At 32.9% G+C, this 18238-nt stretch overlaps 1 protein-coding gene across 1 annotated transcript; it reads right to left on the bottom strand.

Annotated features, from left to right (window-relative positions):
* Positions 1–220: 220 nt before the first annotated feature.
* On the bottom strand, positions 221–11260 carry LOC133178489 (uncharacterized). Its single transcript, XM_061313183.1, has 7 exons — positions 11192–11260; positions 10636–10879; positions 8346–8465; positions 7289–7319; positions 4934–5014; positions 402–517; positions 221–317 (listed from the first exon to the last, which is right to left on the bottom strand). The coding sequence occupies exons 1-7, from the start codon at positions 11258–11260 to the stop codon at positions 274–276; spliced, it is 705 nt and encodes a 234-aa protein (XP_061169167.1). The 3' UTR covers positions 221–273.
* Between the last annotated feature and the right edge of the window lie 6978 nt (positions 11261–18238).

Here is an 18238-nt window from a genome sequence, read left to right as displayed (position 1 = left end):
GCACCCTAATGAACCGTCACTGCTCAATGATTAATTAAAGGGCTAAATTTGAAGCCCTTCACCGGCAGCTGCTGACGTCAAGGTCTCATATGTGTGAAAATTTTTTACAAGTGACAACTACAACAACCAAATAAAAAAAACAACTAAAAAATGAATTCCATACGTAAACTTTTGAAAATGAAAGAATTTATTGATTTTTTTTTTAAATTTAAACATCACAATAGTTGTCCTCTCATATAAGTATTTTCTTTTCATTTTTTCCAACTGTGGAATTCATGGATTTAATGCTTCTTGTTCATGAATGTTCCTCGGTGAACCTAAAATTATCAACATTTTTATCAATTTATAGGTTTAATTAAAAACACAGAAAATATCTTTTAAAAAATCAATCATATGCTCACCTTTACGCCTCTTCTTTACCAGGCATTTAATCACAAAAATAAGAATGATGATTAATGTAGCCACACATACACAGGGTATGATAATTATTGCATAAACTGGAAATGGTGGCTTTGGTCTGGAAATTAAAATGTGATAATATGAGATTGAAAACATAACAAGCAAATTCAATTTCACAAGAATCGTGGTCCCCGGCTTTCAGTGTTTTAGTGGTTGGGATGCAATTTTTATGGCATATTGTAGCTGAATTGTTTGTGTGTTTTGCCTTGTCTTATCTGTCCATCATAAAAAAAACCACAAATTTTTGAATTAATAAAAGTTACGACAGATATTAAAGCTTCACAAAACTGCATCAAACTTCAAGGTCATAAAGTCAAATATTATAATACAGTCCGAAAGGTCTTGTCACGTCAAGTAATACACGTGAAAAAAATATGAAAGCCCTGTCTCTTCTGGAGCAAGAGTTATGGCCAAAGTTAAAATTTTTGATAAGTAGGTCAAATTTCTAGGTCAATGTCAAAAGGTAAAAAATGTTGGTACCCAAGGAAAGGTCTTTTAACAAGGAATTATATTGACAAACATGAAAGTCCTAGCTTATCCATTCAAAGTTATGGCTAATGTTAAAGTGTGGTAAAACTTAGCAAAAGTGGGTAAAAGGTCAAAAGGTCAATAATGTTGGTACCCGAAGAAAGGTCTTGTTACATAAATATGAAATATGAAATCCTTAGCTCCAAACAATCAAAAGTTATGGGCAAGGTTAAAGTTCTCGCGGACAGACAGACAGACTGACAAAAAGCTACATGCCCCCGAATCTTCGATTACGATTCGATCACTGTTCGTTATCTTCACCCTTTTTCATTATGGGGCCATAAAAATAGAAGTATCACGAGTAACAATTCAACACATTTTTTTAAGCAAACAAACAGCATTCGGCTTTTTGCCTGTGAAAAATCGCGTCCTGGTTGTAAATTTGACTATGAAATAAGCTTCATTTAAAGTTATGTCTTATAGTACAGGTATCTAAAAATGAGAAGTTGAAATTGTGTACAGTCTTACTTTTAAGGCCTGGAGGTAGAACAGGTTCAAATTTTAACAGAAGACCACATCAGTAATGTCAAGGTTTAGCCTTTGATTAAGTACAAAGTGTCATTGCCTCTAGTGTTACATTATTATAGTCTGTCACACGGTACCAAGGACCTCACTTTTCGCCTCATATCTCAAAATGTATAAATACCTTGGCCTTCAAATTAGGTTCGATCGATAGATCATTTTTTCCCAAAACTTCTGCATTTATCCGAACCCTCGAGTTCAACCGGTGTATTGACACGGCGGCTAATTCAAAGTCTACGGGATTTAACATGGTAAACTCGTCCATTAGCGTCAAGATCAAGGGGCAGGAAACCAGTTTATCGAGGGAGTAGTCGTTCTTGCCAAATTAGAATTACAAAAAATCTTAAAAATTCAACGGAAGTAATTCAGTGTGATTAATACAAGTATTGTTTTGCATTCAAATATATTTTTGACGAGTTTTCTCATAAAATGAGAGAATAATCCGAATTCAATGCAGTACAAGTTGTGGATATTGAGGTCACGCATTTCCTCTAGAAACGGATGTTGATATGGTCTGCTGCGTGTTACTTACAGCTTCATTTGTTGAAAACGTAGCAAGATGGTAAGTTGTTGTCCTTTTCTTTATTTCATACCTACATAAACCCAAGAAAGAACTATTTCAAATGCTAAGAATAAGTCAAAAAGTGCGCATAAGTGATAATATGTTACATGTCCAAGAAAGAAAAAAAAAAACAACGAAAACTGACATTTTTATCAACTTATTTCAAATCATAAAACTATTAGGAAAAAAGAAAACGTACAAATACACCTTTTAATTATAATGACAATGCATCTTTTTTATTAGAAGCTGGTAGATTTTTATTTATTCATTTAAATGCATGACCATGTAGCATATTGTAGATCGATCTATTTTCACTTTGAACACTTAATTCATGCATTTGGCAGTCACTACCTACATGATCCATAAAAAGCAGAATTTTACATTTATGTGAAGTGTCAGCACCTTTATTTATCTTTATTTGACATCATCCACAGAATCTTTTTCCACTATTTGATAAACTTTGTTCTTATTATTAATGTCCATTATCCTCAAAATATCCTGTAACTTTTAAATAAAGGACAATCAGTCAGTGAATGAATCTTTAACACAATTCATGTCTCACATTATTCTAATTCTCTCATGTGTGATTTTTTTGTCTCTCAGTGTTTACAATTTTATATACACATGTAATTCACTTTCAATTCTGTGATTACATGTATGTTCAATTTAATGTATAATAATTTTCTAGTTTTAGAACTTTTCAAAAAATGACTTTTTTATTTAAAGAAATTTTTTATTGTCGAAATATAATGTAAGTTTACCCGACATACAACCCTCGAAACTTCTATTTACTTAAACAAGTATTGTAAAAAAAAAATCATCTTTCATAATTGCTTTTACATGTAGATTTTTTTTAAAAAGTTATTAGCTTTATTACTTACATCCCCCATAGTAGACCCATTTTGTTCATACACCCAAATTTATGTGCAAAAAGAAAATAAAGCAAAAAATTCATACATGTGCAAAATTTCATCATTCATGTAATCAACTATATTCTAGCACAATAATTAAAAGGTCAAGTCAAAACACTAACACAATAAAGGTCAAAAATCAGAGATCATTTAAATTGTAAATGAGCACATCACTGATCTGATTTGTGTCATTTTTTCAGTTTATTCCATTTGAAGGACTAATTATTAATTAAAGAATAGTAATAAAGAAGCAACATTTACCTTATGTCTTTATCAATTACAAAAAAAGATTTGAAGGTATTAATTAATTGGAATACATTGTTATGATGAGCAGACATCAAGATGAGAAGGCGCACATGCATGTAAAGGACAATCCACTCAAATTTTCAGAATAAAGTGTTTGGAGTTCATCTGGATGAAACAAACATGAACAAGTTTCAGGACATTCTTCTGGATGGTCTGGGCAGTAAGTACATATATGAATATAAAAGAAAATGTCTTTTTTTTAATTTCTGAAGTGTATACTTGGCCAGGTATCTGAAATGAAAAAAATCATCATGTATTTTTCATATGTAAAGAAAGAATTCATATTATCATGAAATCATCTGAATTTTCATTATTCCTTAATTTCACTTTACAGAGACTTTAAAGTTTTTTTTTCACCAGAATCTTCATGCCAGTTAATATGTGTATTATTGTCATCTTTTTCAGGCCCAAAAAATAGTCTAAACCAAAAATTACCAGATAGTTTGCCCAGTAGTAATCACTTGATGAGCCAGACACAAATTGAAGTGTTAGTGATATAATGGGGAGAAAAATACTCACTTTCTAATCCATTGATAGATGTTGTTTCCCTTCTCGGCTTCATGTTTATTATGTCCAATATGAGTCATATCTTTTCTTTTGTACCAATTGACATTCAAACCATGGACACCGGCAGCTGGTAAAAGCATTGATGTCACTTGGTTGAATTTTGTTGTAACCACGATCGTTTTTTGCATTACAGATTACTATTGTCAGTTATGACTTCTGAAGTAGATATGAGTTGAATCTTACCTCTTTTCTTAGTAGTGTTAAGCACTTGTTCCCGGATACGTCGAAGACGCTGTTTTGCAATTTTTTCGCTGATAAATCTTTGTTTATTGGGCACTTGAAAAGTCTCGGGCTGTATTGCGTTCCGTACATCGGTAAGCACAGAGCATTCCCGAACGTGTGTTACGTCATTACATCACTGACGGCGATGTACGGAAAATCACGAATAATGATGGATCCCCTTCCGAAGTGGTGGTCATTTTGGCAATGTTAAATCCCCGTAGACTTTGAATTTGCCGCCGTGTCAATACAAAGGTTGAACTCGAGGGTTCGGATAAATGCAGGAAGTTTGGAAAAAAAAATGATCTATCGATCGATCCTAATTTGAAGGCCAAGGTATTTATACATTTTGAGATATGAGGCGAAAAGTGAGGTCCTTGGTACCGTGGGACAGACTATAGTAATTTCATCTAAGTCAAAATAACGAGGGATAGCCAAAAATTAGGTCGAAATTTACTTCCATTTAATAAAATATCAACTGTTCAGACAGAGGATGCTTACTTCTCTGTGGCACCCGATCCCACCTCTGGTGTTTTTAGAGGCCCTTGTTTGTTCTGCTCCGATTTTCAATTGTATTGTTTCAATGGACTTTTGAGCTTGATTACTGTTTATTATCTTCATTTTTAGGTCATTTCATGCATATGATTTTAAATATTTTGTCCAATTTTGTGAATCAGTGTTAGATTTAAATATAATTTAGAAGTTAATTTTAAAGTAATGGTGTAAAACATTTTAATTTACGAAGTGGATGTCAAGGTAAAATTTACAAAACAACATGTTAGTAATGTGTTTCAAAGTATCAATGCATCCCATAATCTATCCCATTGTAGAAACCACTCCTTAATGACATATAACTCACTCATCATGCATTCCTTTTGATTTCTTAGAAGTATTGCCTCTGAGTATGCTCACTGTGGTGATACCATGTGAATTCTCATTGCTAAAAATATAACACAGTAAAAAACATATGACCTTTGTTTTACATTTACTGGAATTATAAATATTTGAAATGTCACTTTTTGAACTTTGCCGGTGTAACATTAATTTTTGACATGGTGTGAAAAAAGTTTTCTTGATTTCGAAAATTCATTTCAAAGCCGGGGAATTGAAATAAGGGGTCATTTTTATGATAAACAACAGTGTGACTTACATAAAAACAACTGCAAAAAAGATCGATCATGTATGCTTACCTTCAATGTTATCATTTTATTAAAGATTAGAAATTCCAGTTATATAACTAAGGACTGGATAGGTTATGTTTTTTTCAAAACCAAGGATCACAGCAAACATATTCAAGTTCTTAAAATTGTAAAATACTTTCATTTGATGATTATTACTTTAACAAGACCTAAAATTATTCACAAATGTTGATATTTGATAGCTGCAAAAGCAATGGAGATGGGAGATCTGCATACCGCATTACAGAGTTGCGATTGCATCGTATATATTTACATTTCTAATTGTTTTCTCTGAGATAACCCTTTAAAAGTCTGTCTTTGTGTCTGACAACAGTGGGCGGGGACTATTGAAATTAACATGGGAGGCCTCATGTATTTTAAATCTATTAGACATCATGTTCTATTTATATTCATAATTTTACTTCACATGTAAATGTAAATATAAGGAATCACTGTCTAGTATGTTGGGTATGCAAGGGATATCAACGACAGTTGGAAACGTAGGATAATTTATGCATAACGGACTTCACCAGTTATACAAATCATCCCACATTTCCAGCTATCGTTGATGTCCCTGGCATACCCAACAAACCAGACAGTGATTTCTTAATTAATGAATGGATTGACTAGGTAAACATTATTGCAAATGTATGGTATGGTACATGTATGAGGAACTGGTCAGAGATGTTAAATGTGTAACGTATTTACATAAAACACTGGGATCGAACCTGGTCAATTTCAGGGCTTGGGGTCAACATTAATTGATTTGAAATTATTGGTATGATTTAAGCGGACTGCCGAAATACTAGTATACAAATATGTCCTAACCTTATCTAGTTTAACAATAATCAAATGGTAAATCATTATAATAATCAGAGGCAAACTATAAATGATTGACACAAGAGACCAGTCGCCCTCAGATTACCGCATATACTGTCGGATGCCTTGTTCAGGACAGGCAGTATATGTGGTAGCCCTTCAACTACTACACTCACTGTAGAATGCCTTATTCGGGACGGACAATGAGTATAGCAGCCTGGACGACGGTCTGTTCAGCCAATGCAGACGAGACACAATACTTATGGCTAGCCTCTCTACCGGAGGTCAACCTTCCGTGGCAGGCTTAAACTGGTTTGCAAACCTCAAATGGCCTTCCATATCCTCTCACTAAACTGTAAAACAGGCGAGGAATAATCACCGTAAACTTTATTTACTAAACTTACTCTCTTCTTCTCTCTTTGGGTGAATCATCAACAATATCCGCTGACCACTGCGGAGTCTCAGTATATTTATACACAATTCATGTCACGTGATGTAAACTGACTAATTGAGAATTCCGCATGATCATGATGATCGTATCTGAAAATTCTGGAATCATTACAAATGTACAAGGTAGTGCAAATAAGTAATATTATTTAATTAAAAAAAAATTTGTTGTTGGATGGCATAACATTCACAACAAGCGAGTGTATTGGTCTGTAGAGACGACTATAAAGGGTTAGGAGATGGATAAAATATACAGATTGGTTAAAGGAAATGTCTAGAATTAGGGATTGATTGATTGATTATTATTGTTTAACGCCGAGTCGGCAGTTAGGGATTGAAAGGTAGTTTAGTCTTTGACCATAATGCTACAGATCCCGTAATGCAAATATGGTGCAATTTATGCCGCAAGATTTTCTGCGCGCTTTGGGGATGTATTTCTCCACTTTCCAGCATTGGTCAACCATCTACCTTTCAATCTCTTCAATTAGGGATTGAAAGGTAGTTGGTTGACCTGTTGGTTAAACTGTATTTCAGAGTGATTACACTGACTGAACTATGCACACTTATTTTTCAAAGCTATGTTAATTACAAACAAACTCTATGATTAATAAAATATTCAAATATTACTCAAGGGACACAATATTATTGCTGAATAATTTATTTCACCTCTTGCATATTAATTGATTAAGTATGCAAGTATCTTTAATCACTACACATTGAACACAAGCATTTATTGCTGGTGGCATTTCTATGTTGCCATGAATGATTACCTAGTGGACTCTTGCTGGTAACAATTTTTATCTATAAGTAGACAGCATGATAAAAATACATATATCTTCAACAGAGATCAACTTTGTACATTACGCTAACAATCCACCAGTTAATAGCCATGTTTGATATGTTCTTCTGGGAGAACTTTGGAATTCAAGATGAGTCAGAGAAAAAAAAACAGAGAAGGGGAAATTAATAGAAAATCTGAGACAGGTACAAGGAAGATTTTTATGCATGCGGGCATTTACTTTGTTGTTTCCAATCGGAAACTCTCATCGTTTATCTCAAAATATGATGAACTTGGTCATATATCTCTTATATACCTCTTCCCTTAAGAGGACAATTATTAACCAGTTTATAGAAATGCAGACTATTTTGAATTTTTTAATGTTTTTTTTTAATTTGAGGGGAGTAGTAGATTCATTTCAACTATTTTGAAATCAAACGTACTGACCTTAATTGCTTGATGATATATGACTCAATTTTCTATGTGTGAGTATAATAAAATGAAAGAAAATAAAAGTGTAAATTTTCGGAGAACAAATAAATCTGAATCAAATAAATCAAAATCAATCCAATGTTCAAACAACTCCAGTATATCGTGATGGTAGCTCTCAAAAAAAGAGAGCCTGACCTAAAGTTCGATAGCTAAAATCAACGTCGTCTCAGGGTTTGTGGACTGGTATACTAATAAACAACTTTGACAGCACTGTCTTTGGATTGCCGTTCAGGATGGTACTTGTACCTGGGTCAACATGGGGAAGGATACTTTGAGATGGCGGTAGCATTTGGGCCTCATTTCTTAAGGTTTGTGAGGAATATTATAAATGTTATAAATACATTACCCAGGCACGTTGAAAGATATGTCAATCAATTTGAAGGGCACAGCCGAAGAAATTCCTTGACAAAAAAGTCATCAGGCTGTATCGATGATTAAGCACAACCATAAATTAGTATCGTTTTCCTGTTGTATAGCATTTTCAAACGAGCCTAGCTGATACCTGACAGGGTGAGCGGTCACTGTGGATCACTAAGCTGAACCTTTCAAATACTTACATTTGTAGACGTCTGTAGAACTGTAGTGATATGGACATGACGGTGTGCTATTCACACATGGGCGTGCATAATTATTTTCAAGCCGGAAACCGTGGATATTGAACTTTGGACAGAACTGACCTAAATATTTTAAATTATTCAGATTAAACATAAAATTGACAACAATAATGTTTTGCTGGAAGGTAATTTTCTCACTATACAAATCTTTTAAAAGATATTTGAACATCCATAATTGTTTAAGGAAAAAAATCATTGGAAGCAAAAATGTTAATACATGTATAAAGGATATCTATCTTGTATGATTTTGTATATATATTATCATTTAAAATCACACAAATATAGATGTCTTATTTATCTCATGTATGATATTAGTTTTAAAAAAAATTATATTTAAACAATAGAATGCTTTCTTTTGTTGTTAGTACGGAATTAATGTTGCAATTGTTACAGAAAAAAAATACATAACCACGTGAGCGGGTTATTTAATTCTTTCCTGCAAAGCTGCAACGTTCATTCCCGTTCTAACAAACAAAGACATTTTATTGTTTATATTTATATCTGTAAAAATAATCAGTTGAAGTAGGATTTATTTAAGAAGATTAAATATTGAATTATTGATATGAACGTCGTTGTACGTTTCATTGATGGAAGAGCCACTGCTCCAGAAATCTCTGCAGGTGATGTGCTTAGCGGTGTTTACTGACTTATAAACAGCAATGGTTTTCTTAAGATTGATTGATTGTATGTTGTTTTACGTCCCATTCGAGAATTTTTCACTCGTATAAGAGTTTCAAATTTAGACCTTTACTCGGCACTCAGGGCCATTGAGCAGTGAGGGATCTTTATCGTGCCAACGCCTGTCGTGACACGGGCCTCGGTTTTTAAGGTCTCATCCGAAGGACCCGCAACTTTCATTTTAAAGTGCCTAGCACCTGGCGAAAAGAACAGTTGCTACATATTTTTTATCGCCTTAGGTCAGTCGTGGCCGACATTCGAACTTACGGCCTTCCGATCACGGAGGTTTTTTTTTTAAAGAAATACTAGTAAAGGAGATAATATTAAGTAGATGTAAATATAACCCTGTAAAACTATGTTCATTGGTACATGTAAATATGAAATAATATAGTTTGATATTGACCAGAAAAAATATCAATATTGACCGAGACAAAGCCGAGTTCAATATTGATATTTTTCTGGTCAAAATCAAAACATATTCACCACAAGAGAGTCCATTTACGAAATGAATGTTTTTCAGTGAACATGGTGTTATGAACGACATTAACTCTGCAGACAGATTCCATGAAGCCCGTTAGAGTTTTAAGAGTTGAAATCGATCTTGAAAAAGATAAGGAAATTTACTTTGCCTGAACTTAAAACATACGTGTGTGAAGGGTTATCACTCTTTGTAAAAATATGCGTAAAAATATATAAAAATATAAATGAAATAAAGATATAACAGTTCTGTTTATTTGAAAAAAGTTTTATCATACAGTTAAATACAATGATCAAAATTAATTTTAAAAGTTTTAAATACACCTCGATCAGCAATTTAATATTTTTGAATTTCCTTTTTCCCGGAGGATTTCATTAAAAACTACAACTTATTCCTTTTGCACAATCTTTTATTTATATCCTTCTTAACGAGTTTAAACATAGATGTTTCTTCTGTACGAGTATGATAAACGAACTGCAACTAATTCTGAGTAGATAAAACATTAAAGGGTGCCCGAGGACCCCGTTTTCATTATTTAATGAACCTCTGTTGAAGAGGATTGAAAAATGCGCAGATTAAAAATGAAGTTACAATTTCCGAGTTTTTCTTTTGGTAGTTTGTTAGATATTTTTTTTTATATCTCGTGGAAATGCGTGGATAATTATCCGCTGACTTGCCTACCGTTTTCGTTGCTCAGATACATACATGTACTGTACAATTAGGTGGCCCCGACCGTTGCAATCATTGTTTACGGTGTCGTTTGTGACCTCACATTCGCTGCTTCATGCGCACCGACCCTCTGCATGGTGAGCATGGCATCAAATCCAGTGAGTAGGTATAATGTAGTCTTAAGAACCGTTTCCGTAAAGCATAAATTACATAGGGACTATAATTTGACTATATAGTAATATAAGTTATGTAGACATTCAGAGGTATACATGTATAAGATATATGGTTCCTTGAAAAAATGTTTACTGGGCTCCACTGTGCTGCGTGAATTAAAGCAGAAAATTCATACTTCTTTTTTGAAGACTGCTTATTTTATTTTTTACTATAAACTATCAAATTATTTCCAACCTGTCATTATTCTTTCCGTGGCACATATTTCAAACAGTCTTTGGTTACTTGGATCCAAAAGACAGTGATACCGGAATTGTTCTGAGGATGTACAGTTTTGAGGAACATTGTAGCACTGTTTTATATCGGATGCTTTTGTCCATTCCTCCAGTGATCTTGGGCAGTCATTAACGTATACAAAGGTGTTGATTGAAATTTCACAGATGATTGATTTTGATTCAATCTCAGAAATCACGGAGAAAATCTGAAAACATTAATATGAAGATATATGTGACCTCAGAACCTTTTTTTCGTGATCCCAATCAAGATTACAAAAAGTTTATAACATGGGCTATCCAGAAAGTTAAAATAATAAATTATTCTACATTTCTCTAATTCTTAACATTTATGCCCCCCCCCCCCCATATGATAAACTCAACCAAAATTTAAAACAGACACTCCTGTTGCAGCAGCGAACTAAAACATTTAATATGACATCTTGATCTCCTTGTAAGGAAAAAAATCACAGTATTTAATCACTAATGCCACCATATAAGATATACATATGTATACTTACTGGCGCGAAAATGAACAAAAGTTTGGCCCTGCATGACTTTTGATCAAATAGTAAACTATATCTGGCCATGGCTTCTTGAAAAGAAAATAGAATTCTAAAATTGAATATCAAAATCACACTGTAAAAATTGTGTTTAAAAAATAAACTTCCATAACGTGTTCAGATCTAAACGTGTTTGATATTTTGTTTAAGGTAATATAGCACTTAAGCTTACTATTTTATGGGTTCAAAATAGAAAAATAGCTTTTATTTTTACTAAATATAGTCTAAATTAATTAATAATCACAAAAATGTATAGGTTGCCATATTTTTTTAAGATGGCAGAATGAATAAACAGAGGTATATGTCAGCATAAAAAGACGAACATTTTTAGTAAACAGTATTATTACAACTATGTAAAAAGTGGTTCAATTACATAATTCTGATACTGAAAGTTCCAAAATAATTGTTACTTTATAAATATGCATTGTTACAACGCAAAATGTAATAACAACGCAAAATGTAATAAACTGGGGTTATTACATTTTTCGTTATTACATTTTGCGACGAAATCAACGCAGAATGTAATAACAGACTTTGAGGATTATTTCATTTTGCATTATTACATTTTGCGTCGAGATTAACGCAGAATGTAATAATGTACTTTTTGATTATTACATTTTGCGTTATTTCATTTTTGCGTTGAGGGCAACGCAAAATGTAATAAGATATATCTGTAACAACGCAAAAATAATGATTTTTTTTCTATTGTGTTCAACGCAAAACATTATAAAGATTGATTTAAACTTATCTTAAACAGGCCCGTATAAAAGCAGTTTCAGTTGGGGGGGGGGGGGCAACTAATCAAAGCATCAAATGTAAGTATACTTGTATATTGAGGGGGCACAAGCATATAGTAGCTATGTTTTCTTTAGTATTATATATATCGGAATAATTATTGGGGGGGGGGGGGTCCTTCGGCCATGTTTAATATTTTAAAATATGAATAGGCATTGTGCCGAAGTGGATGAGTCGGTTAGGAGTATGAAATGCTTTTAAGGTCCTTTATATATTTTTTCTTTGTTTATGCATAAATAAAACTTTGATTCATAGAGTTTTGAGTTTTTGTTTCCTAGTAAATTTTTGTATTGCAATCTCCTATTTTTAAAATTGTTTATCCACTGAATAATAGTGATACTGAACGCAAAGATGATTTAAAATCAGCGGAATTTAATCAATGGTATAATTGGCGAATCAAATGCTAGTTACTCAAATATACGTAAGCACAAGACATGGGCATGTCCTTTAGCATTTCAAATAATAATAATACATGTAACAATAATAACAATTGTCATGTCTGAATGTCATTATATTTGATCCCTTGAATGGAACTTGCATTGTTTTGTAGATCATGAAACGGCTAAAAATATTATAAAGCAATATATAATCGTGGTGTGAAAATGATTCTCGACCTAACTGACCAAAAAGTGCGTTTTTACATTTTGCATTGTTGTGTTTTGTTTAATATAGACGCAATATATAATAACAAAAAATATATAATCAAAAAATATCTTATAACATTTTGCGTTTACACCAACGCAAAATGTAATAACGCAAAATGTAATATTCCTAAAAGTTTCCTGTTATATTTTGCGTTATTACATTCTGAGTTTATTTCGACGCAAAATGTTATAATTCCGGTTTATTACATTTTGTGTTGTTATTACATTTCGCGTTGTAACAATGCATGAATTGTGAATATCAGGGAAACCATTTGACATTAGAAGTGCCTGAATGAAGATACACAAGGAGGAGTTATTGCCCTTAGCACCATTTTTATGAATATTAAATAATTGATTGAATATAGAAAATATTTAATTTTAAAATTCTTTCACTAAACAATATTTTTCATTACACCTATTGAAAAACATTCTTCCAAAAGATTTATTTCTATTGGGTATGAATCTAAATTAATAACAGATTTTGCAAAAACCTATGACATCACAGGAGGATGGAAATGCCTTAACATCTAAACGTGTTATATCTAAACGCGTTTCGAAAGAGAACACTTTTCTGTAAAGTGAAGAAATGACACATGCATATTTGAAAAATATATTAGCGCGGTTTCAGAAACAAAGAAAATCAAATGTAAACTAAGACGTATACAAGTTTGGCTTTCCCAAAAACCCAGAAATGTAATCTCTTTAGCTTCATTAGTTCTTCACTAGGTCTGCCAGAAGGACGCTAAAAGATCGACGTTCATTTTGCCTTTACTTTACGCCCGCCAAAAAATTAAAGCCCTTATCTATAAAAGTCCCTCTAAGTCTTTGAAGTTTCCAAAGCTTTTTAAAAGTTTAAAGCCACTGGGGATATCAATTCAAAAATAAGCCACCCATGCAGCATATCCTGCTACTGCCCATGTTCAAATTTTTTAGCCTCGAATCCAAACTATTTACCGATCTTTAATTAAAATAGTGAAGACACTGGGTAAAGGGAAATAATGTTCAATGCATATTAAAAGATGTAAATATTAATTTACTTGTTATTAGATAAAATTAAACATTTAAAAATTATCTGAGGAAGAATTTTAATTTTTACCTACTCGGATAATTTAGGCTGTTCTATGAAACATTTATAATAAAGGCACAACTTCAAAAATAGGAGGAGTGGACTCGTGATTTTTCTTCATTAACCATCGACCAATTTTAAAATTGCAATTTGAAAAAAAATTAATGATTAGCCGTCATTTAAGTATTAATCCAGCAAATACAATTAAAAATAAAATACTATATTCAAACTACAGAAATTATTAAAAGAATTTAATTAGTTTGGATCACCGTTTCTTAATTATTTTATGTAGACAACATGATAATCTACAAAATTAATTTTGTATCAATTACAATTTTTTTTATATATTTATCAAACAAATTGTTTTCCCTAAAAAAAAAAAAAGCGACTACAATACGTTGACCACGGGCTCATGTTTTTACAGAAATCTCAAATAAAATTTTTCGTTGTCATGACATTGTATTGTAAAATAGATTTCTCTTATCTTAAAACATGTAAATATTCCATAATTTAACGTAGAAGTCTCAAATTTGCTAAAGCTGCAAGAAGCGCCTCCTGGAAAGCAGGAATCAATTACAATTTGTATATTCGTAGTCTTTTATCTTAAGGGGCACTCTACGGATGCTTTATAAAGAGCTGAGCAACTTCATATGACATTAAGCGATTTTGAGAGTATTGTGAAGGATCCATTTTTTAACAGAAGAAATAGTTAATATCGAACACATACTTTGCAATGATTGACAATTATGTGTATTTGTAATTAAAAAAAGGTGACAACAAAGTGTTTACAAAAGTGTTTGGAATCTACACACATTTTTACAGTACACATACAGAATGCTGCCCATTGATTCTGGCCTTACAACAAATTATGCAACATATCAATTGTGAAAAAAAGATCTATTGAATAATCTGCCGAGGATTTAAACCGATACTCATTGTGTTACATTTGTCGTCATTTTGTCACAGAATGAATAAATGGTAATCGGATTACTGCGAAAACCTTTTAACAGTTTAAATTCATGTGAAAAAAAAAAGATCGAGAAAAAAAGGCAAAAATATCAACAAACTGCAATGTGTGGGATTCGATTATATTTTAAGTAATAATTGTGCTGTAGACATCTTTAGAATTCAGAAAATTCTTAACTTACTTTTACAATATTAGTTTTGGATTCTTTGAATTCTAAAACTTAAATATAATTAACATTTCCTGCAAATTTCTTTAATCGTTGTGCAAACGAATGATCCAACAAAATGACGAGTGTTGTCTGAGAGTTTACAGGTTAGAAGTGATTACAGATTGACAAAATAATAACCACATATTTTTTTTTGAAATAGAACAGCATTTGCAGATTACAAACTTCAAATCATGCTTACCAGTAGCGGCCCGGATTATATGTAGCGTGAAATCTAATAATATAATAACAAATAGCAGAGGCGGCTGAATTCCCCCAGTTAACTTTCTGAGGACCTGGCAGGATCAAAATATACAAATATGTGATTAAGCAATATATACAGATAAATGTTTAGACTACTTGTCTTTAATCAATTAGGTACAATAAATCAAAGTGACGCTGACTCCTAAGCGATCGGCTCTTACAGCTCGGCTCTTCTGGTTACTAGCTCTTACAGCACGGCTCTTATGGTTACTGGCTCTTACAGCTCAGCTCTTATGGTTACTGGCTCTTACAGCTCAGCTCTTATGATAACCGGCTCTTACAGCTCAGCTCTTATGATAACCGGCTCTTACAGCTCGGCTCTTACTGGCTCCCTCGGTAGCTTTCTTGGTAATAAACAATATTTAAAGCCAGGAAAGACTTGTTCAGTCACGTCTAACGCTTTAAATATTTATTTATTATCATTAACTAAAAGTTACCTCTGATCATTAATGGTCCGCCGCTTGTGTTGCCACTTCAGCATCAACTTCGCAATTTACACAGCTCTGCCGCTTCACTTGTATTTATACCCTATGTGGCCAACAACGCCATCTAGCGGAAACATGACTAAAATACCGCTTGTACCGGAATAACTTTTCCCGGATTGTTTCATATACAACAACCAATTAAGTATGCACAATGTCTGTGGTTATTGCGAACAATAGAATTTAAATAACTTTAAATGATGTTTAATTAGATTGCAGGAACTTTGTTTGTTGTTACCCGTTTTTAATTTCCTATTGTTAACTTTCCTGCAATGGATTTGATTTTGGGGTTTTCAAAAAAGATTATGTACCAAAGAATATTTTAATTCATACTGACTAGAATTACGCAGGAAGAACGAAATTCAAATGAGTGTTAATACGTGTAATACCATCTTTAACACCCCCCCCCCCCCCCCCCCCACACACACACACCTATTTTCAAAAGATTTAAGAAAAAGATGTGTTCTGACGCTAAAGAGAGAAGATTAGATTTGGAATATATCAAACTCACCAATAGTTTGAAAATGCACAAAGAGGGACAACTCTTTTTTTTATTCAAGCTGCTGTTATTGAAATTCCCTAAACGAAGTTTGGGAACATTGTTTTTACTTTCTTTTTTTTTTCTTCTCCGGTACTCTTTTTCTCCGCGAGTGTTCTCGGAATCTACTCATCCAATTGAGATGAAACCTTTTTAGGGTTAACAGGCATGTTTTGTAGATGTGCGAAACGAGGGTCATTTTACGTACACCTGCATGCACGTGCGGGTGCGTGCGATGTGTGAAACAACTGAAATTGAAAAAACTTAAACGTCCCTATTTTTTTTTTTATTAAATGCTTTTAAACACAAAATATAAATATATCTTAGTAGTATTCACAAATTGATATTGTGAAATAAGAATGAACGCGCGCGCATGCACTTGTACTTCGCTCTGATTGGCTGAAACAAAAATCTCAATATCTATCTTATTTTTGACGCAATACTTTGAAATTTAAAACAAAGTCATACATTAAGAGGTTCTACAATATGATTCATTTGAGATATCGTGAAAACACACACAGGCACGCTGCAATCTGATTGGCTTAAACTCTAGATAGCCGTAATTTTCTTAGTTTTCAATAAAACAGGATAAAATTTAGTATATAGATAGATATCATGGGTTCCAACGTTATGCTACCATCAAAATTGAAAGCAAGAATATGCATGCACGTGTGCTGGATTCTGATTGGCTAATACTTATACGGCTGTATCTTTTCAATGAAAATCTTTGATATTTCACACATAAGTATTTTTTGTGAGTCTCTTTACGATGATTTGTGAAATATCTACATGTAGAAAACATGGGCATGCACGTGCGCTGAAATCTGATTGGCTAATACTCAAAGGACTATACCGGCGTTGACAAGGTACTTCTGAAAATAAAGTTTGAATTATTTTAAAGAGGAATTGCCTAATTTTGTGAAGCATGTAAGGAATGGTGCCTTTTGGGGAGTGGGGGAGCGTTTGAGGAACATCTGTAACGGTTCCCGTTATAATTAGCACTAGTTAATGGTGGATTGGCTGAATTGTGCACTGTCTATGTGATGTACACCTTGTTTAAAAAAAAAATTGTTAGACATTCTGTTTTAGTATATATTCTGCAGTCTTAAAATTTTGATAACAAAATTCTGCAGCACGCGCGGTGTTTTCCTATATTTTTCAGTGATATATATAGTCCTGAAAGAAAATCTTGGCACACAAATGAGTGTTTCTTCTTCGAAAAAATGGAGTTTCTGATAATGATAATTTTTAATAAAATGTGAAATTAAGTAAATTAAATTTACAAATTCGCCACGTCGACATGTCAAGATACGAGGGGTGATCAAAAAGTTAGCGAACTAAATGAGTTACTTCCATAAAACAAATAAAATTAGGATTCCGTGTTTATTAATATTTTTTAATGTAGTGCCCTCCGATTTTAATGCACATCTGCCCATGCACGAATCACTTGGTCACGTGACATGCTCCTTAGCGAACTGTTCACAGAAGCTAAAAGATTTTTTTCCGAGTCTTATATTTCTTACCATGCAAATTATTCTTATTTTTTTTCCATAAAAGATTAGTATATTTGTCACATATGACCAAATCTCGGCAATAGGATGGGTGGATAAGGATATCCTTTCCCAGAATGAGCACGGTGACCATCACAACCCGACACCTCTGTCTTGGATGAGGCGTTTATCCAATATGGACCAAGTATGGGCGCCTTCTTTTTATCACATCTGATATGTTTAAAGTCTGAAATAAATGATATTTTAGGGATTTAATAATTATTTTATTGTTAAGATATTCAATTGAAATGTATGGAGATAACGAACAACTATTTTTCTAACTAACTTGGCGATCTTTCATAACAAATTGCTCAACTAAGGACACATCTCTTCCCCAGCTTACTTTCACTGGGCACCAGAACGAACATCATTTTTAGCCATTTTCCTTCCTTCACTTAAACAATCAATCCAATAAATAATTAAACTTCTTGCAAGTCCTTTGTCTTCATAAACCTTGTGCAAAATATTATATACTACTGTAAAGGAATTGTCAA

This window comes from Saccostrea echinata, unplaced genomic scaffold, assembly GCF_033153115.1.
Source record: "Saccostrea echinata isolate AGI-Se365-2 ecotype Australia unplaced genomic scaffold, CSIRO_AGI_Sech_v1 ptg000003l, whole genome shotgun sequence".
Taxonomy (NCBI): domain Eukaryota; kingdom Metazoa; phylum Mollusca; class Bivalvia; order Ostreida; family Ostreidae; genus Saccostrea; species Saccostrea echinata.
Note: the sequence above shows the minus strand (reverse complement) of the source record. Positions and strands in the feature narration are given on the sequence as shown.